The sequence below is a fragment of the Rissa tridactyla genome, chromosome 3 (genome assembly GCF_028500815.1).
Source record: "Rissa tridactyla isolate bRisTri1 chromosome 3, bRisTri1.patW.cur.20221130, whole genome shotgun sequence".
In the NCBI taxonomy this organism is placed as follows: Eukaryota; Metazoa; Chordata; class Aves; order Charadriiformes; family Laridae; genus Rissa; species Rissa tridactyla.
The window spans coordinates 126,493,969-126,514,444 of record NC_071468.1 but is presented as its reverse complement, the minus strand read 5'-3'; the positions used below and the strand labels follow the sequence as shown (position 1 = coordinate 126,514,444).

The window sequence follows — 20,476 nt, the reverse complement described above, 5'->3', positions numbered from 1 at the left end:
CTCGTTGACTCTTTGCTTTTCTAGCGCAGGTCGGCAGCCCTGGACTCCCCCTGCTGTTCCCCACCTATTCTGTGGCCGAGGTGACGTGGAGGCTGCTCGTGGTGGGACATGGTGACGATGGGTGATATGCTGACCTCTTTCCTTCTGGAAAAGGTCGAGAAGACCCTTTGGCCCATCCAGGTGTGGTCAGACCTGGCTTGAGAGGTCTCTAGGCTGGGCTCCGAGGAGGTGGTCAGGGTGAAGCTGCCCCAGGAGAAGAGGTTCTTGGAGACATTGGCTGCTCACCCTCCAAGGTGCCCCTCATCTCGGCCAGTGGCATCTGTGGTGTCTGTCTGGTAGGAACTGGTGCTGTGCTTTGGGTTGGAGACCTCATTAATCAGAACATCCCCCCTTCTCCCAGCAGTGTTTCAGACTGACCTTCTTCTGTCCCTCGTGCTTTCAGCTGAAGTGGGTGCTGGGTTGGGTAGAGGTCCCCGTTGTGCTGGCTCCAGCCCCTCTGGAAGAGGAGGGTGGTGGGTCCCAGCCTGGTTTTGGCTTTGCTTTTCTGGGCGAGTGCTGAACCGCTCTCCTCCCCTGCTGTAACCCTGCACCGAAAGGCAAAGCAAGGCAGCGGCGTCGAACCCAGCCCGCAGAGGTGGGGTGATCTCCATCAGGTCCGTTTCAAACCCAACCCTTACACCTGAGTGGTTTTGGGACCAGTCCCTGCTCTCCAGGCTCCTACCACTGGGCTCCTGCCGTTAATGCAGGACAGGGAGCTCCTCTGCAACCCTTCAGAGCATCTCCAAAGGCCTGTGTCCCTGTGGATGTTCAGTTTTCCTGGGCAGGGTGGGGAAGGAGTTGGTGATGCTGCCTCATCATCCTTCTAGAAGAAATTTGGAGGCACTAATTGGACTCCTCAGCCTGGTCTTCTGCCACCGACCCCTGCGCAGCGGGGCTGGAGAGCCGAAGGTGCTGGCTGCTGTCCTGCGGCCGTGGGGCTGTGGAATGGTGCAGGGAAGGATGCGTTTGGTGCTGGTGGGGTGGTTTGGTTCTGTCCCTTCCCCATGGAGTCTGTCTGAGGAGCCGCTGTCAGCAGGAGCCTGGTTCCCCTGGGGCTAGGGATCCTCTGCCGGGCTCGGTCCCTCTGCGTGGGGTTGCCCCTAAGCCCAGCCCCGATGGAGCAGCCGGGCTGGGGGCAGTGGCCCCGGTGGTGCCTGGACCCCCCATCCCTTCCCTGGAGTCCTGTCGGGGGGAGTTTAGGTACTGCAGTGGGTTTGAATTCCAGTCTCTTAAATGCTATTACTGAAATATTTATTGTGTTTAAACCAACCGAAAAGAAAAAAAAAAAAACTATTAAAGTTTAGTAAAGAATAAAATTTTCCAAGCCTTCTAATGGTCTTTGTCTTTTTTTTTTTTTTTTTCTTTTCCTTTTTTCTCTCTGCTAAGCCGGCAGCCCCCCGCCAGGGGCGGGTGTGGGCAGCAGTGCCTGTGCTGGAGCTCCAGCCCCATCTCCAGCAGCTGTGCCGGCCCTGGCAGAGGTGGAAAAGCTGCTGCCAGCTCTCCCTGGAGTGATGGGTTTTCCTCACCTGCTGTGCCAGGCTGCGGCGTTGGTGCTTGTGGAGGTGCCGCAGGGAAGGGAGCAGCTGGATGCAGCACGGGGCAGGACCTGGTGAGAAGGTGGCACTGCCCCGGGCTGTGTCTGACCCATCGAATCACAGACTGGTTTGGGTGGGAAGGGACCTTAAAGCCCCCCCAGTGCCACCCCCTGCCCTGGGCAGGGACACCTCCCACCAGCCCAGGTTGCTCCAAGCCCCGGCCAACCTGGCCTTGAACCCCGCCAGGGATGGGGCAGCCACAGCTTCTCTGGGCAACCTGGGCCAGGGGCTCACCCCCCTCACACCAAAGAATTTCTTCACAATATCTCATCCAAATCTCCCCTCTTCCAGTGTAAAACCCTTCCCCCTCGTCCCACGGCTCCCCTCCCTGCTCCAGAGTCCCTCCCCAGCTTTCCTGGAGCCCCTTGAGGGACTGGCAGGGGCTGGAAGGTCTCCGCGGAGCCTTCTCTTCTCCAGGCTGAACCCCCCCAGCTCTCTCAGCCTGTCCTCCCAGCAGAGGGGCTCCAGCCCTCCCAGCATCTCCGGGGCCTCCTCTGGCCCCGCTCCAACAGCTCCGTGTCTCTCCTGTGCCGAGGCCCCAGCGCTGGAGGCAGCACTGCAGGGGGGTCTCCCCCGAGCGCAGCAGAGGGGCAGAATCCCCCCCTCGCCCTGCTGCCCACGCTGCTGGGGATGCAGCCCAGGCTGCGGGGGGGTTCTGGGCTGCCAGCGCACGGTGCCGGCTCATGCCCGGTTTCTCCCGCCCCGGCACCCCCAAGCCCTTCTCTCAGGGCTGCTCTCCATCCCTCCATCCCCAGCCTGGGCTGGCACCGGGGGTTGCCCCGACCCGGGGGCAGGACCCTGCACTTGGCCTGGTTGGACCCCATGAGGTTCACAGGGACCCACTTCTCCAGCCTGTCCAGGTCCCTCTGGATGGCATCCCGTCCCTCGGGCATGTCACCACCCCCCTCACCGTGGTGTTGTCTGGAAATCTGCTGAGGGTGCCCTTGATTCCACTGTCTGGGTCATCGATGGAGACACTGAACAGTGCTGGTCCCAATCTCCAAAGCACCTTACAGTCGGTGCTGTATTTACAGAGGTGGCTGGGGCAGACCTGGGGCTGTGCGGGGCTGTGGCCATGGGGCCACCGGTTGCTCCTGAGGACAATCTGCCCCAAAATGCAGGGCTTGAAATATAGAGTGGGTGGAGATGCTGCGTTTCACTGTATGATCCTTTTCTGCTTTCCTGAAGCTGAGATTGTGGCCTGCTTCAATCACAGCTTGTCCCATGTGGTGCTCACCCAGGCTGTGGTCAGGAACGTGTCCTGGGAGAGGGACGGAGCTGGGTGACACTGGAAACCAGTGTTTTCCTGACTACCCGGACAAGTCAAGTAAATGTCCCCCTGGACTGGGCACTGGGGAGGCCCCACCTCGAGGGCTGTGTCCAGGTTTGGGCCCCTCACGCCAAGAAAGACCTTGAGGGGCTGGAGCGTGTCCAGAGAAGGGCAACGGAGCTGGTGAGGGGTCTGGAGCACAAGTCTGGTGAGGAGCGGCTGAGGGAGCTGGGGGTGTTCAGCCTGGAGAAGAGGGGGCTGAGGGGAGACCTTCTCGCTCTCTGCAGCTCCCTGAAAGGAGGGGGTAGCCAGGGGGGGTCGGGCTCTTCTCCCAAGGAACAGGCCATGGCACAAGAGGAAACGGCCTCAAGTTGCGCCAGGGGAGGTTTAGGATGGATATTGGGAACAATTTCCTCCTGGAAAGGGTTGTGAAGCATTGGAAGAGGCTGCCCAGGGCAGTGGTGGAGTCGCCATCCCTGGAGGGATTGAAAAGCCGGGCAGACGTGGTGCTGAGGGCCATGGGGTAGTGGTGGCCTTGGCAGGGTTGGGTTGATGGTTGGACTTGGTGATCTGAAAGGTCCCTTCCAGCCCGGGCAATTCTATGATTCTAAGTCAGGACTCGGCTCTGCCCCAACAAAGCTGCCCCCGTCACGGTGATCTCAGCGCTGCCGGCTTTGGTGCTAATCAGGGTGATCCCCGCCTTATCCCTGCGCACAGGGCAATAAGCTGCTCTCGGTGGCTGCGGGGTCCAGGCAGGAGACTCTGGACACCCGATTTAGCCCGGAAGGCTGAGATCAGGAATTAGGAAGAACGTCCTCACAAGTCCCAGACTGAGTTTCTGCAGGGGGTGCGTAGAGTCCTGGCCCTCTTGGGTCACCTAGCTTCGGATCAGGGCTGTGCTGGGACATGGAGGTGGCCAAGGACACAGTCCTGGCTGTGGTGGGTGGCCTGTGGCACTCAGAAGACTGGCTGAGAGGTGCAGGATTTACATCCCATGCCCTGAATTCCCCCTCCATGCCCTTTGCTCAGCAGAATCCCAGACTGGCGGGGGTTGGCAGGGCCCTCTGGAGATCATCCCGTCCAACCCCCGGCCAGAGCAGGGTCACCCAGAGCAGGTGGCACAGGAACGCGTCCAGGCGGGGTTGGAATGTCTCCAGAGACGGAGACTCCCCCACCTCTCTGGGCAGCCTGTGCCAGGGCTCTGCCACCCTCACAGCAAAGAAGTTCCTCCTCGTGTTGAGATGGAACTTCCCGTGTTCTAGAAGGGAGAACACAGTTGGTGGTCCCAGGAGTTTCAGCCCCAGTGCCACCCCCCTGTGCCCAGGCTCCCTTGGACCGATGCCATCATGCCTGGGACCTCTTTGCAGTTATCATAGAATCATAGAACTGTCCAGGTTGGAAGGGACCTTTCAGATCATCGAGTCCAACCATCAACCCAGCGCTGCCAAGGCCACCACTACCCCATGGCCCTCAGCACCACGTCTGCCCGGCTTTTCAGTCCCTCCAGGGATGGCGACTCCACCACTGCCCTGGGCAGCTTCTTCCAATGCTTCACAACCCTTTCCGGGAAGGAATTGTTCCTCATATCCAATCTAATGGATTGGGAAAGCTAAAGGTTGGGAAAGCTCTGCCCTCCTCCACTGGCGCAGAGGAATATGGATGCTGTGGTGGGGTGTCCCAGAGGCTCCGCGATGCTGCTCCTTCCCGCAGCGCTCTGAACCTGCAGTGACCCCTCCCTGTGACTGTCAGTGCCAGCCCAACCGCTGGCGTTCCTGCTGAAAATAGCAGGAATTGCTCTAAACTGCCTGAAGAGAAGGCTCCGCGGAGACCTTCCAGCCCCTGCCAGTCCCTCAAGGGGCTCCAGGAAAGCTGGGGAGGGACTCTGGAGCAGGGAGGGGAGCCATGGGACGAGGGGGAAGGGTTTTACACTGGAAGAGGGGAGATTTGGATGAGATATTGGGAAGAAACTCTTTGGTGTGAGGGGGGTGAGCCCCTGGCCCAGGTTGCCCAGAGAAGCTGTGGCTGCCCCATCCCTGGAGGGGTTCAAGGCCAGGTTGGCCGGGGCTTGGAGCAACCTGGGCTGGTGGGAGGTGTCCCTGCCCAGGGCAGGGGGTGGCACTGGGGGGGCTTTAAGGTCCCTTCCCACCCAAACCAGTCTGTGATTCCATGATTCTATGGTTCTAAATAAAGGTTCGTGATGGATGGTGCTGCTGGGGCAGGAACGATGCTCTCCCGACTGTGAAATTAGAATCATAGAACTATGGAATGGTTTGGGTGGGAAGGGACCTTCAAAGCCCACCCAGTGCCACCCCCTGCCCTGGGCAGGGACACCTCCCACCAGCCCAGGTTGCTCCAAGCCCCGGCCAACCCGGCCTTGGACTGTGGGTGTGAAGCAGCCGCAGGAGCCATTGTGTTCCCCAAGGGAAGGGGTTTCTTTGTGTCCCGCAGCTCCATGGGGCACGGCTGTCCCCCAGCCAGTGGGATCTGGCAGCGGGCACAGGCTCTGCCCCACCATGGACCTACCCGAGCTGCTGCAGAGGGTGCGGAACCCTCGGGCTGTGGCACCGACCCAGGCTCCCCGAAATCTGGGGGAGCTCGGCTTCGGCCAGGCCACTTCTACCCGCCTTTGCAGGACGTGGGCGAGTGGCCACCGCGGTGCCGGGCTGGGCCAGCGCAGAGCAGCGTGTGGGACACGGTGGAGACGGAGAACCCGGGGCTGGAGATGTCCTGGGAGCCGTGGAGGGGGCTGCGAAGCCTTGGGCACAACCCAGGAGCTCTGCGTTCTCTTCCCGTGCCCCGGGCCACCTGCTTTCCCTCAGGGCTAAAGCCTAGGTGTATTTACGCGATGCCTCGTCCTTTATCAGCCGTCTCCCTCTAAGAGGATTATCGTGGTAGGTGTAATATACTTAAGGGATTGTTAAGAACAATAGCGTTTCGGCAGCACACCGTGGCCCAGGCTGCTGTCACGGCCCGTTGAGACCTCTCAGATCCGCGGGACAACGTACTCTGTGGATTAAACTTTATTTTCTGAGCTGGTTAGGAAAGAAAACGAACAAACAAGGGCTCCATCCCCTTCGTACAGGGTAGGCTAACACGAGAGGTCTCTAATTCATCACTTAACTGGGGGGGAAGGGCTGTACCTGCCGTTGGCACCACCTGTATTTATCCAGCCACGTCCCCCTCCGTGTCCCCCAGTGTTGCCCCGATGCTGCGGGGATGGGCTCGGTCTGGCTCAGCAGCTCCTCGCACATCCCTCCCTCACCCCCATCCATCACCCCCCGCATCCTCGCTCATCCCTCCGCATCGCCCTCCCAACGCGAAGGGGCCCTTACACCCTTCCCAGGGTCCCTGAGCTGGGGGGGATATCCCACCTCTGAGCACCCAAAATCCGGGTGCTGTGATCTGCTTTGGTTGCCTGGGGCACCTTCTCCCACCTTTGGGCTCACTGGTGGGCGTCCCGGACAGCAGGTCCGTGTGCTGATCCGGGCTGGGGCTGCGGGAACATCGAGTAAATCCTGCTGGGGGCGAGCGGGACCAGGGGACGGAGCCCGTCCTGCCCCGTGCAGGGATGTTTGCAGCGCTGGGGGAGGCACAAAGCAAATCCCGTGTCCTCCCATCACGCTGGTGAGGGAGAACTAACCTCTACTTGACGTTGCTCCAAGAGACACGGTCAAACGCGTGTCCCTGGAGTCCTGAGCCACATGGCCCGTGGGACATGGGTGATGTGCAGGTGTTGGAGAGGGACCAGTCCACACCCAGCTCCTGAATTTGCCCAATTTTGGGAATCATTTGGTGAGTGGGTAAACCAGGAACCGTGTCTGACAGGTGGGAGCTGGGTGAGGCTGGGGAGGTGATGGGAGGAAACCTCATGGGGTCCAACCAGGCCAAGTGCAGGGTCCTGCCCCCAGGTCAGGGCAACCCCCGGTGCCAGCCCAGGCTGGGGATGGAGGGATGGAGAGCAGCCCTGAGAGAAGGGCTTGGGGGTGCCGGGGGGGAGAAACTGGCCATGAGCCGGCACCGTGCGCTGGCAGCCCAGAAAGCCAACCAAGTTGGGGGGTTCAGCCTGGAGAAGAGAAGGCTCCGCGGAGACCTTCCAGCCCCTGCCAGTCCCTCAAGGGACTCCAGGAAAGCTGGGGAGGGACTCTGGAGCAGGGAGGGGAGCCATGGGACGAGGGGGAAGGGTTTTACACTGGAAGAGGGGAGATTGAGATGGGATATTGGGAAGAAATTCTTTGGTGTGAGGGGGGTGAGCCCCTGGCCCAGGTTGCCCAGAGCAGCTGTGGCTGCCCCATCCCTGGAGGGGTTCAAGGCCAGGTTGGCCGGGGCTTGGAGCAAGCTGGGCTGGTGGGAGGTGTCCCTGCCCAGGGCAGGGGGTGGCACTGGGTGGCCTTTAAGGTCCCCTCCCACCCAAACCATTCCGTGATTCTATGAAGTGACCAGGAGTCTCCTGCCCATCACCGCCCCTCTCGGTCCCTGCTGTCCCCAGGACGTGGCTGTCTGCCCACTGCCGTCCTGCCCAGAGGGGACAGCAGGGCCCAGCCGGGTTTGCTCCCCGTGCAGCGGAGGGACCAGGCTGCCGCCCCGGGCACGGGAACCGGGAGAGGCTGCGGGAGAAGAGGCTGCGACCGGGCAACAGTGGGGAGACGGAGGGAAGGAGGAACGGGCTCCTCTGGAGCAATGAGCCATGTCCCCACTGACGTGAGACCGTGGTGGAGAACGCGGACGTGAAAGTCGGCTTTTATTGACTGATTAAAACAGTAGTATCCTGAAAACTTCCCCAAGATCTCCTCAGTTACTCAGTGAGGGCCTTGCACGCCGGAAGCTGGGAAAGGTGGCTTTTCCGCAGCTGAACCTTGCAGCCAGCTGAGAAAAGAGCCCTTCCCTAATACACACGGCAAGAAAGACTCCAGCCGCAACACAGATCAATCCAAGCAGCATAAACCAAGAATCCAGAAGGCCACAGGGAGCTCACGCTGTGCTGGGGACCCTGGCTCCCTGTGAGCCCCCGGGGATGTCCAGCCACCACCACCTCTGGGTCGGTCATCTTCGGGAGGTGTTTGAGCTGCTGGATGCCCCCCTGCCTCTGCCGGAGCCACGGGGAGGGAAGAGCCCCGGGGCTCTCTGCAGGGCCTTGGTGGTCGCTGGGGCACAGGACCCACCGTCCCCCACGGTGACATGGGGGGACAGTGACCTCCAGAGCCATGAGTGGAGCAGGGACAGTGCTGGCAGCAGGGACAGGCATTGGGGCCGCTCTCTGCTGTCCCCGCACCGGTGGGGCTTGCATGTCCCCAGCCATCCCAGCTCCCCGCTTCATCCTTCTTTCTGAATGTCCCTCCAACAAACCTTGGCCCCAGTGGCAGCTCTGGTTGCCCAGCAGTAGCCAGCTGGGCACCTCCACCAGCCCCGGTGAAGGATGCACAGCCTTGGGATCGATACCATCCTCCAGCCCCATTTCTCTGGGACTCAAACCACAAACGGGACCCACAGAGGAGGAATGCAAAAGGGGAGGGCCAGCAGCAGCAGGGAGATGGCCCCCGAGGTGGGAAAGAGAAGGGCATGGGGCCGGGGGAGGTTGTGCCGTGGGAATGGGGACATGGGGGAAACCTCCCATGCTTCATGCTCCCAGCAGCTTCTTGACCATGTAGCCTGGCATGCTGTAGAGGAAGAGGGCGACCATGATGAGGAGCAACAGGGCCAGCACGATTTTGATGATAAGCCACTTGTAGCGTGTGCAGATGAGGTATTTGATGGACTTGAGCGGGTTCAGGAACCAGATGAAGGACGTGTCCGGGCGGCTGCAGGGGAAGGAAATACCCATCATTAGCGCCATGGCCATGGAGAAGGTCGATGGTTGGACTCGATGGTCTGGAAGGTCCCTTCCAACCTGGACAATTCTATGATTCTAAGGGATGCGTGGCAGGCAGTGCAACAACGGTCATGGTGGGCCAAGGGAGATGCGGGATCCCCTTCCCTGGGTGGGCCTATGCAGAGTGAAAGAGCCCAACCAGGAGGATCAGGAGGGTGGAGAAGGGGACTCGGCATGATGTGTGTCAGGTGGAGTAACGCAGGTTCATGAGGGAGCATGAGGATTCCAGTCGGAGCTGGAATCTGGTGGTGAGGACTGGAGGGGAGGAGGAGGAGGTGGGAGGCCAAGGGAAGGGGATGGAGCCAAGGAGAGAGGCAGAGGAGGAACAAAGTGAGGAAAATGAGCAGGGCAGTGAACAGCAGCTAATGGGGGGAACCAGTAGAGATGGCTCTGCCCACGATCCTCATTCCTACATCCCCCAGTGCGACCCCTCCTCACATCCCCATGCCTGGCTCCCTCCCCGGGGACCACCCCAAGGTGGTTCCTCCTTACTTGGGTTTCTCCAGTGGATCGGGCTCATTGCGAGCCAGCCCAGCGGGGGATTTCTCTGCCTCCTCTGCCGTCAGAAGGTGCAGTTCAGCCTCAACTTTCCCCTGCAGGGAGCAGAGAGTGGTGCTGAGACTTAGGTCCCCACCTCAGCCCCCCAAGACATGGTGACAGGGGACCTGAGGGAACAGAGGCAAGTGGTGGGGGTGAAGGATGTCTGCAAAGAGTGAAATCCCCAGATACAAAATTCCTCCCTTTTCCCCATCCTTACCGTGATCTCCAGCTCATCATTCTCATCTCTGGCCACGAATGGCCACCAGCCCTTCACCCGCTTCTGCTTGAAGATGGAGACCATGGGCAGCTCTGCCTCGTTTGTCACCATCTCCAGGCTGCACTGTTTCGATGTCTTGGCTCCCCGGGGGAAGCGGTTCAGGTCCAGCTCGATGGCCCCTGGCAGGAGAAAGGGGAGCACAGATGTTGTCACCCCCAACATGCTGAGTCCTTGGCTGGTGGTGGGCTGGGCCAGCATCTCCTGCCCTGGAGAGCATCTTTGAACTGGCTCTATGAACTAAAAAGCTGACATCTTTGCTACAGGAGCAGCCTTTGAATGCCTGTGGGGACAAGGGCTCTCATAGAATCATAGAATTATTTAGGTTGGAAAAGACCCTTGGGATCATCGAGCCCAACCATCAACCCCACTCTACAGAGTTCTCCCCTACACCAGATCCCCCAACACCGCATCTAAACGACCCTTAAACACATCCAGGGATGGTGACTCCACCACCTCCCTGGGCAGCCTATTCCGGTGTCTGACCACTCTTTCTGGGAAGAATTTGTTCCTAATGTCCAGCCTAAACCTACCCTGCTGCAGCTTGAACCCATTCCCTCTTGTTCTATCGCTAATTACCTGGGAGAAGAGACTAGCACCAACCTCTCTACAATGGCCTTTCAAGTAGTTGTAGAGAGTGATGAGGTCTCCCCTCAGCCTCCTCTTCCTCAAACTAAACAGTCCCAGCTCCTTCAATCGCTCCTCATCAGATTTATTCTCCAGGCCCTTCACCAGCTTCGTTGCCCTCCTCTGCCCTCGCTCCAGCACCTCGAGATCTCTCTCGTGTTGAGGTGCCCAGAACTGGACACAATACTCAAGGTGTGGCCTCACCAGTGCTGAGTACAGAGGGACGATCACCTCCCTCCTTCTGCTGGTCACACCATTTCTAATACAAGCCAGGATGCCATTGGCCCTCTCGGCCACCTGGGCACGCTGCTGGCTCATGTTCAGACGCTTGTCAATTAGAACCCCCAGGTCCTTTTCCGCCAGGAAGTTCTCCAGCCACACTGCCCCAAGCCTGGAGCGATGCATGGGGTTGTTGTGGCCCAAGTGCAGGATCCGGCACTTGGCCTTGTTGAAGCTCATACCATTAGCGTCGGCCCATCGATCCAACCTCTCCAAGTCTCTCTGTGGAGCCTCCCTATCCTCACACAGATCAACACTCCCGCTTAACTTGGGGTCATCTGCGAACTTACTGACGATACACTCTATGTCCTTATCAAGGTCATCAATAAAGTTGTTAAACAGAAATGGTCCCAACACCGAGCCCTGAGGGACACCACTTGTGATGGCCACCAGCTGGATTTAACTCCATTGACCACCACTCTTTGGGACCGTCCATCCAGCCAGTGCTTGATCCAGCAGATCGTATGCTCATCCAGGTCTGCTCTTCCCAGCAGCATCTAAAGGGGGTTTGTAGGGTGCTGTGGACTTGAAGAGCAGAGCTGCCCTTCCAGGTTCTGTTCCTATATAGGCTTTGTCTCATCCCACACTGCTCCTTTCTTGTCCATCCATGGGCTCCCTGCCCCATTGCCCCAGCTCAGCAGACCCTCTACTTACCAAGGAAATCATCGGCCGAGAAGTGGTCAGCATCCCAGACCTGCAGGGTGAGGCGAGCTGGGATCTTGTACTCGGTCTCATCCCAGGAGAACATGGACTCCTTCTTGGAGATGACAATCTTCTCCTCCGCCATCAGGTAGTCAAAGGGGAAGATGTAGCGCCAGTTGAAGTTGCCTTCACCGGTGAGGGAGTGGTAATGGACATCTGTGTCTTGCTTGTCCTCCTGCTGACCCTTCAGCCACCTGCAGGGCCCAGAGGGATGAGAGGGGTGGCACACGTTACCGGAGGGAGGAGAAGACACAGAACCATCCTGTCCATGCAGCCAGGTTGTCTCCAGGACAGATCGTAAGGACCTAAGAGGTGTGAGCTGGGGCTGCAGCAGCAGCTTCTCCAAGGGGCAGAATGGGCACGGGGGCAAGAGGGCCCTAGAAGGAACAGGGGGGTTTGAGAGCAAGAAATGCAAGTGGGATGTCTGAGGTGTTTCTCAGGGGCAGGGAGATGCTGAAGAGATGGAGAGGAGAAGGAGCATTGCTGGGGAGCCTGGAGCAGAGCATGCTGGAAGGGTGTCCCCATCTCGCCCTGGTGGAGCAGGGGAGGCTCTAGAGACCTTCTCGCTCCACCACGGGGTATTTTGCCCTCCCCCGATGGCAGCAATCCGTGTGAAGGCAGCTCGGTCTGTGCTGGCCCCCGCAGGCTCCCTGCGCCAGGGCGCGTCTATCGGAGCCCATCAGAGGTGCGTAGGGCCAGCTGCATGCTCTGCTGGGGGCTGGGGTTGTCTCTGCCGACCCAATCTCCAGCAAAAGGGGACGTGAAGTGCCCAGCTCAGATGGGCACCGTGTCACTGGAGACAGTGGGATCCCAGTCCTGCTGCCCTGGGGTGGCCATGTCCACCTTACCATCCCATGCACTTGTGCCCCACATTTTCTGGCTCCAGTGAGCAGGATTCCCAAAAGGGACACGGAGAACAGTCCACACCGGCAGGTCTGGGCCCCGGGGGATCACAGTTTTGTTTTAAAGACTGTGAGTGTCCCCCCAGCCCCTTTCTCTGATGAGCCAAGGCATCTCCCCAGGGTGCTCTAAGGTTTTTGTCCGTCCGTTTGCCCTGGGGGGCTGCAGGGCCCCCAGCACGTCCCCCAGCAGGGACATGAGTCCGCGCTCAGGCACCCAATGCAGGGTTCTTCTCTCGGGCTCTGAGCATGCTGATGCCCTGCTCTGCCCCGCAAAAACCACGAAGGTCAAACGATCGCCCACCACCCAGGTGGGGAAAGGCTGGAGCATCTTATATTCGGAGCCACTGTGGAAAAGCCACTGGGCTGACGGGACCCGAGACACCAAAAGGGACACAGGTGGGAAACCACCACCAGCTGGAACGTCGTTGCATTGATTTGAGGCCCTGTAAAGAACTGGGTTATGGGGGTGTGGGTCCCCTCATCCCTGTGCAGGCAAGTTTTGGAAAGGGCTTTCCCCTCCTGATGGATGAGGATGAAGCGGAGATGGGAACTAATCCCACTTTGGCTCCAGGTGCTGTAACCAGAGGTTGCAGGGCTGGGAGGCCAAGTGGGGGCTCCAAGACAAGCTCAAAAAAGGGGAAGAGGGGCAGACGGGACCAAGCAGCGAGGCCTCGGCCATTACCCCCTGACATAGATGTCAGACATCTTCTCTCCCGCCAGGAAAGCATCATCTTCCAAAACCACCTCATCGGTGTTCCAGATAATCACCCGCAGCTCAAAGCTGGGCGGCCAAGAGCCGAGAGAGAGAGAGAGATGGAGAGGCAAGAAACACAGCACAGAAGACAGTGGCACCACCGTCCATGGTGGTAACCCCCACCCCCCCCCACCCCCGGCTCCAAGGCCACCCCGGGGACCCCAGGCGAAGCAGAGGAGGTGTCGCTGGCGTGCCACGCTGTACCTACCCCCTGACAAAAATGTCACTGGATTTCTCGCCAGTGAAGTAGTCATCGTCCTCCAGGATGACCTCGTCTGTGTTCCACACTATGACTCTAAGCTCATATCTGGCAGGAGGAAGGGAGACAAGGAGGTGAGGCACGGGAGCAGGGGAAGGGGCAGGAGGGAATGGGGTGAAGCCACCTGGAACCAGGGCCAGTTACCGAGATGGCAGGGAACTGCTCACAGGGACCTCATCTGAGGGATCAGGACAGGAGGGGGATCTCCCCCTGAGCTCGGATCAGCCCGGGCAGGGTGAGCAGAGCAGCAAGGGGGGGCTTTACCTCCCTCCGCTTGGAACCTCTGCAAGACCCAAGACAAAGGCTCAAGGGGACAGCCCAGGCTTGGTCTTTGGTAGATTTGTGGCTAAAATGGGGTCTGTAAAACAGTCTAAGCCCAGCTCTCCTCCTGGTTTCCCCACCTTACTCAGCAGGGCTTTTCCCCCCTAGAAATGGGCATCACAGTCCTTTAGGGACTCCCGCAGGCTCACAGGCTCCGAGATATTCCCAGCACTGCCTTTTGTGGGGAATCCTTTTTGGGTTTGCCAGTCACATTCGGCTTCATTGGGAATTTTGGTGATGGAGAAGGCAGCTCCATCAAAGTTCCCCAAGAAAGCGGGAGCAGGTGGAGGAAGAGCAGAAGCCCGATTCCTCACAGGGCGCAGCTGCGACGTGGAAAGGCTGGAGGGAGGCTGGGGGACGGTGGCAGAGAAAGGCAGCCATAAGCACAGAAGTGCCGGGGAGTCCTTCAGATGAGGGGAAGGGGATGTACAGCGTCCTTGACCCACCTCCTCTGGCTTCTCCCTCTGGCAATGGCCCTGCGGGACTTGCAGGAGCCTCTCCAGCTGTGGGACTCCTGCCATCTCCTCCAGCCCCAGCCCCCTCCTGTCTGCACCCATGGGTGGGAGCTTGGCCCGTGCTGTGCCTCTCCAGCACCTAGCACCTACAGATAGTGTCGGGTCGTGCCCGGTGCTCCCAGCAAAGACAGGGGAGATGGATTAAACCCCTAGGATCATAACCGGGCATAACCTTGCTTGAAACAGGCTATCCACCCGCAAACCCTCTCTTCAGCTCATCAATAGGAACATCTCAGCTCCAGCTCATAGAATCATGGAATCATTTCAGTTGGAAGAGACCTTTCAGATCATCGAGTCCAACCATCAACCCAACCCTGCCAAGGCCACCACTACCCCATGGCCCTCAGCACCACGTCTGCCCGGCTTTTCAATCCCTCCAGGGATGGCGACTCCACCACTGCCCTGGGCAGCCTCTTCCAACGCTTCACAACCATGGGTCACTGCTGAGCGTGGCTGTCCTGGGCTGCAATGCAGACAACCCTCTACTTTTCCAGTCTGTGCTGGTGTCCGGACCTTGCCCTTGGCCTCAGCTTTCCTCCAGTTCAGACCCCATCTGTAGCCCGCTGGGATCAAGGGACATTCTCTCCATCCAAGGCATCGTCTGCTGGGTACAGGAGTGCAAGAGACTCCCACCAGGATGCCTGGTGTTGTCCCTGTATCCCAGCCCTCGGGGGTGGGAAAAGGGGCCCAAGGACATGGTCTAGCAGGCAAGGCAGGGCTGGGAGGGATGTCGAGGGAAGAAATATCTTTCTTCTCTCTAAATGAGTTGGGAGAAGGCAGGGTGGGGAGGGAAGAACTCTTCGTAACACTGCCTGTTGTCTGCTCTGTCTTGCTTGGATTGACCAACTCTGTCCCAGCAACCTTCCCTGCTCCGGGCTCCAGCCATCACCTCTTGGAAAGGGCCCATCCAAACTGCCCAGGGACGCCCTGCCCTGGGCTAACCCTTCCACTGCCCAGGAGGGCCTCGGGGATAATGAGTCATATTAATTAATTTCCTGGTCTACACAAATGAGAGAGATCGGGGGCAGCAGGGGATGGAACAGGTGGGACACCACCCTTCAGGAGCAGCTCTGGAAGGAGAAGACATCTCTTGATGCCTCCAGTCCTGGGATCTCTGGAAATGCCAGTGTGGGAGAGGTGCCCAGGCAGAGGGCTGGGCCGGGCCGGGCCACGGAGCAGCAGCAGGAGAGGGGAGAAGCAGGGCTCCATCCCGAGCCTTCAGTTTTCCATGGGGTTGGTGGGTCGGGAGGTTCCTTACTTCTTTGGTTTCCTGGGGGAAATATCAATGGCAGGGCCGGGCGCTGGCATGTCCATGGGGAACATGTCCACCCACATCTCCAGGCGACCCTGCAAGGTTGAAGAGGTGCAGTCAGCTCCCTTGGCCCCTCCTTGTCCCCTGCACCCAGCAGTGTCCCTCCCCGCTCTTCTTCAAGCTCAATCTGGCCATGCCAGACGTGGGGCAGGGCTTGCAGCACTGAAGCCTGCCAGATATGGGGCAAGGCAGGGCTCCCCCATGCCATGAGTCCTTTTCCACCCCCTGCAGAAGAAGAGTCTCATGGCGTGGTATCGTGCCGAGGTGCACAGGCATGGGGAGTCAGGGGACCAAGGGACTTGGGGGTATGACATGGTTGAAGGCACTGAAAATTGAGTCACCCTGCCGGGGTCAACAGGTGACTGTTAAGGACTGTTGATGCCCAAGTGCCACTTTGCAGGGTGCCTCCCCCACCTCCGCTGCCCACGAGGTGGGTTACGGCTGAGATCTCAGCTCCCTGCTTGGAGGCTCTGCAGCGTGGGCTGCCGCCACTCCTGCTGTGGGGCTTTGAGGACCTGCTCGATGCCCGGCTTGTCGGGGTTCAGCAGCGGACGTGTCTCCACGTGCTCGGGGACCAGCTTGCAGCCTGCCCGTGGGATGTCCTCCCAGTGGCGCAGCACGGTCAGGGCCAGGTGTTCGTCTGTCTGCTTCTTCTGACCTGCGTGGACAAAGGGAGGGCTGAGCTTGGAGAACTGGGCAGAGAGACCCCAGGGACAGCAAACAACCCCATTCCTCTATCCCTGCTCCAAGGGAGCAGAACTGACTACTAGCTACTCCTCTCCATTCCCTTGTGCACATTCTGTCCTTCAGCCAACACCCCCAGCTCCTCTCTTTCTGTAACTCATGTCCTTTACAGAAGGTCTGGATCCTCTGCCAGTCTGCATTTTCCCAGGCTGAACAAGCTCCATAACCACTGACCATGTTCTCCTCCTCTTCCGTGCCCCTCCTGGCCCACCTCCATCTTTCTTGAGCATGCGTGAGTGTGTTGGGAACACAACCATAGTTTGGGGCTGCAGTTACATGGAGAATGGCTCCCTAAACCCTGGAAAGGCCAGGGTGGGCTGTCTTCATTGCTCCTTGGGCGTACGCTTCCAGGAGGAAGTTTTCAAAGGCAGCTTTGGTGATGCTGTACCACGGATGCCCATGAGTGATTCTAGGGGCAACCCACTGGCCTGGGCGGTCTCTAGGACTGTCTAACTGGTCACGTACTGGAAGGTCCATTTAAGGTGGTGGATGGAGAGTGACTGCAGCGCTGCTTTAGGGTGAGGAGGCCACTGCATCTGTCTCCAATCCTGGATGATGAGGGGACACCCCAGACCCCTGCTCCCCTCCACAACCTTCATCCCATGGGGCAGGTACCATTTTCATCCTCAATCTCCGTGGGGCCGGTGAAGACTCTGTTGGCAACTTTCACTCTTCCTCCTGGCCCAAAGTGCGGCCCATCCACCTTGCCCTCTTTGCACAGCTTGGACAGGATTTGGGAGGGCTTCATGGGGTCACGCCAGGTGTTATAACCGTGTCTGCAAATAGGAGGGCAAGGTCAGTGAAGCAGTGACAAGATACGGAGGAAAAAGCGATTTTGTTCCTCTCTGCCAGCAAAACAAATGCTACTGCCATGAAGGAGCCAGGATTCACAGGGGAAGGATGTGAGGGAGAAAGCGTGAACCTTCAGAGCAGACCAGGGCTCTCTCTGGCCCCACTCTACACTTCGCTAACACCCCCCCACCTCAGCCCCTTGACTCCGTGCGGACTCAGACCGGACATTCCCAGCGCACCCCACTTGATTCCTGATGCTCAGCATCGCTCCTTTGGTCCTGCTGCCATTTCAGCTCTGGCGTCACCACTCTACCCAGTCCCACCAGTGCCCCTCGGTCCCTTCCTCCCTGCCCTGGACTCCTGACACCCCACTCCACCGCTGCCCTGCTGTGCTGGTCACAAAACCTGTCTTAAGAGTGAGGAGATGCACAGATTCCTCCATTAGCAGGCAATAAAGGAGGGAGACTCCTGCGGGAGATCTCGGCTTGGTGTGGAAGATGAGACAGGCAGAAGGTTGGGCAGAAAAAGCTTTGCTCGTACATGGAGTAAGTCTGCGACACCCCACAAGTAGCTCGGTGCTTGCTGTAGTAGCGGTTCTCCAGGTCAATCTTGGTCTCTCCAATGAGGTCGTCGGTCCCCACCAAGTCCCAGTCGTACACCGCCACTGTCAGCATGGACTCCATGGGGAAGGTGGCCTCGATGTCAAAGGATCTAGGCAGGCCAGGGGAAACAGAAAAGCTGTTGAAGGTTTTGGCTGCTACTCAGGACAGACGCATGGGTGAGGTGGGTCTGCTCCACTCTGTGGACAGTGTTTAATGTGCGTCTACCGCTGCAGGACATCCGAGGTAGGGGTTTTAACTGACTCTCTGCGTGGGCTGTTTCAGATCCAGCAGCCCCAGACAGAAGGTGTCACAGGGTGATTGCTTGACCCGGATGTCTCAATAGCCCTGAAACTAAGTTGTGTGTCACTGGAGAGCCTGGCCATACTCTCACTGGAGTTTGGGCCTAATGATCCCTAAAGTAGGTGCTTAATCTTGATCAGATATGGGCATCTCTTAGACACCCTTTACTATATTGACTGTACGCTGGCAAAGAAGGAGAGATGGCTGAAATGAGGATGCCTACGGTGCTTGCAAGGAAAGTTCTGTGTGACGAGTCCCACCTCAGCTGGGGGACAGCTAGGGTGCAGGTCCAAGGGCTGCCAAGCTTGGCTCAGGCTTAGCTCACCCCTTCCAGGTGCAGGCAGGTCACAGGGCTGGGGCAACTCACTTTCCAAAGACAGGGTTCAACTGCTTGGAGATGTAGTTCTCCTTGTCTTTGATGTCCGTCTTCCCCAGCTTGATGGCAATGTAGGGGTCGGCTTTCCCATTGATGTCAGCTGGGTGAAGGTCCGTGGCCTGTAGAGCATGGATGAGATGTATCAGTGCGGTCCACAGCAGTGAAGAATTCAGGGATGGCCCCATTCTCCATCTCTGAGACCATCTGGCCTTGCCTGGCCGTAGGCATGCAGCTAAGCACTTTGGTCCCCCAAACAGAACGTCTTGGTTTAAACTGGGGATAAATCCTGCCTTGTGTTAATCCTTGTCCTGGTATGGGGAGGGGCTGGGGCTGGTAGTGTCCCCTCAGAGAGACATAACCACAGCCTCCTTTGGCATCTCTTTCATCAGTGTGGAAAGAAACTGGCTCCTCTAAAGAAAGACCAAGAGCAACAACCTGACCAAGAGGTCAAGAAGACTGTCCCCTTTGTTCTCTCCGCTCACTACAGTCGGGCCAAGGGATTTGGCTTCTCCCCAAAAAGGGGGTGAGTATCCCCAAACTCTTCAATCCCAACCTCCATCACGGCACACAACAGCAGATGCCCATGCTAGGCCACATTCGGCCAGTGCTGGTGGTTGCTGGTGCCGACCAGGCTGGTGTCTGCCATTGCAGCCTCAGTCTGTTGGTGATGGATGGGAGACTCGTTACCCCACTGGGCAACGGGATGCAGCACTAGACGGAGAATCAGGCTAGTGGGAAATGTAGCCAAAAGTAGGTTGCATTTGTAAAACATCGGGACAAGGTGGTGACAAAGAGCAGCCCAGGTGCTTCTAGCAAGACTGAGATCCCTCTCAAGTTCCTGGTTACCGTACCTCACTCGCATGCTCGGGAACACAAGGATGACTAGTTTAGGGGTCAGGAAAAGACTGTTTCCAGAGCACGCTCCATATGAAGAAACATGCGTTAGCTCAGGGCGTGTTCAAGGAGGTGCCATGACGTTCAACCAGGTCTACTAGACCCTGCCAGCTCCCATTCAGCTCTGCATGTGCCTCACTGGGGCATCATGGCTACGTAAAGAACCAGCACCTGACAGTCAGGGCTGATCCAAATTATCCAGCCTGAGTCAAGCACTAGGACAGACATGTTGGTCCATCCTACATACCAGAAGAAAGGTCTCTGGATCTGGCAGGAGCTTGGATCTGGCTTGCTCCCAGTGCTCAGAGCACACAGCTGTGGAGACGCCATTCAAGTCCCCATCAATGAGTTGCCTCAGTCCTTACCCTGCATCCTTGGCCCTGAAGCGCTAAGAGCTGAAAACCAACATCCCTACGGCTTTGGGACCAGCTCCTGGGCGTGCGCCATGGAAGGGAGCGCAGGATCACGCCTTGCCACGCCGCACAGCTATACGCACCCGCACAATGTAGACTCGGACCAGCACGTTGATGGGGTCATTGCTGGGGATCCCCTGGAACATGCCGAAGTTGGGGTCGTATCCTGCCTCCTTGGTGATATCATCAGGGAGCGGCACTTTGTAGACACACATGGAGCCCTGGTGCGAGGGAGCGCACAGCCCGGTGAGAGCTCTGCTGCCCAGGGGCTCAGGGTAAGCAGACCCATCCCAAACCACCCTCCCTGAGGACCCAGCCAATATCGTTGTTTCTAGCCATGTGCCGGAGCAGACAGGCCAGATCTGGAAAATTCCTCCACCTCTTCAGGGGTTGCAACCGTAAGCAGAGCTATTGGACAAAGGGAAGGAGGCCCGCAGAGGAGTCAGGCCCGCAAAGTGCTCATGGACAGGGATTTCCAAGAATAAAACTGACAGGAGGACGAAACAATGGGAGTAAAAGGGTGGGCTGGAAAATGTAGGAACTACCACATGAAATACTGCTGATTTCTACGCTCCCTAAGCATCTGATCCCAGCTAAGGTGGGGACCTGCCTGCTCATCTCCTCTGCTGAGCAAAAAAAGGGCAAAACTGGCACCAACAGGCTTCATCTGGCCAGGATCATCACACCCTCAAGAAGGTTCTTGATCAAGAACCTTATACCTGACAGACGTGCTCCTACGTTGCGTGGGGACTGGCAATGGTGCAACATGGCCGTGAGCCCAGGTGACTGGTGTTGGTGAAAAACGGTTCACAGAGATAACCCAGGGCACGACTTATTTCCAGAGTGGGCAAGAAAGAGGAGCTGCTTTTCCCTCGGCCTTCTGGAAGAATCATTGAGGGCCTGTTTGCCTGCAGATCACCACCTCTGTGGGTGTGCTTTTTGAAGCCATCTGACTTCTGGCTTTCCCTCCTTGCAAGGTGCCTGCAGCTGGGTCAATGAAAATTGGTTTCTATTGCATCCAACCCCTTCCTGCTAAACCAGCTTCTGCAGAGAAACCTGTTGGCAAGGGCTTCCCAAGCTGACCCTGCCCTGGCCAGACT

The 20,476-nt window shown here is 58.4% G+C and overlaps 1 protein-coding gene across 1 annotated transcript in view; it reads right to left on the bottom strand.

Annotated features, from left to right (window-relative positions):
- Window positions 1-8,518: 8,518 nt before the first annotated feature.
- The window catches only part of OTOF (otoferlin), a 121,685-nt gene continuing 109,727 nt past the window's right edge, over window positions 8,519-20,476 (bottom strand). Inside the window, exons 36-46 of the mRNA XM_054194326.1 lie at window positions 19,460-19,597; window positions 18,061-18,188; window positions 17,332-17,502; window positions 16,615-16,775; window positions 15,771-15,913; window positions 15,202-15,290; window positions 13,057-13,155; window positions 11,145-11,386; window positions 9,528-9,706; window positions 9,263-9,363; window positions 8,519-8,699 (exon numbers count right to left, since the gene is read on the bottom strand). Coding sequence (XP_054050301.1) covers window positions 8,519-8,699; window positions 9,263-9,363; window positions 9,528-9,706; window positions 11,145-11,386; window positions 13,057-13,155; window positions 15,202-15,290; window positions 15,771-15,913; window positions 16,615-16,775; window positions 17,332-17,502; window positions 18,061-18,188; window positions 19,460-19,597 — 1,632 coding nt within the window. The remainder of the gene's footprint in view (window positions 8,700-9,262; window positions 9,364-9,527; window positions 9,707-11,144; window positions 11,387-13,056; window positions 13,156-15,201; window positions 15,291-15,770; window positions 15,914-16,614; window positions 16,776-17,331; window positions 17,503-18,060; window positions 18,189-19,459; window positions 19,598-20,476) is intronic.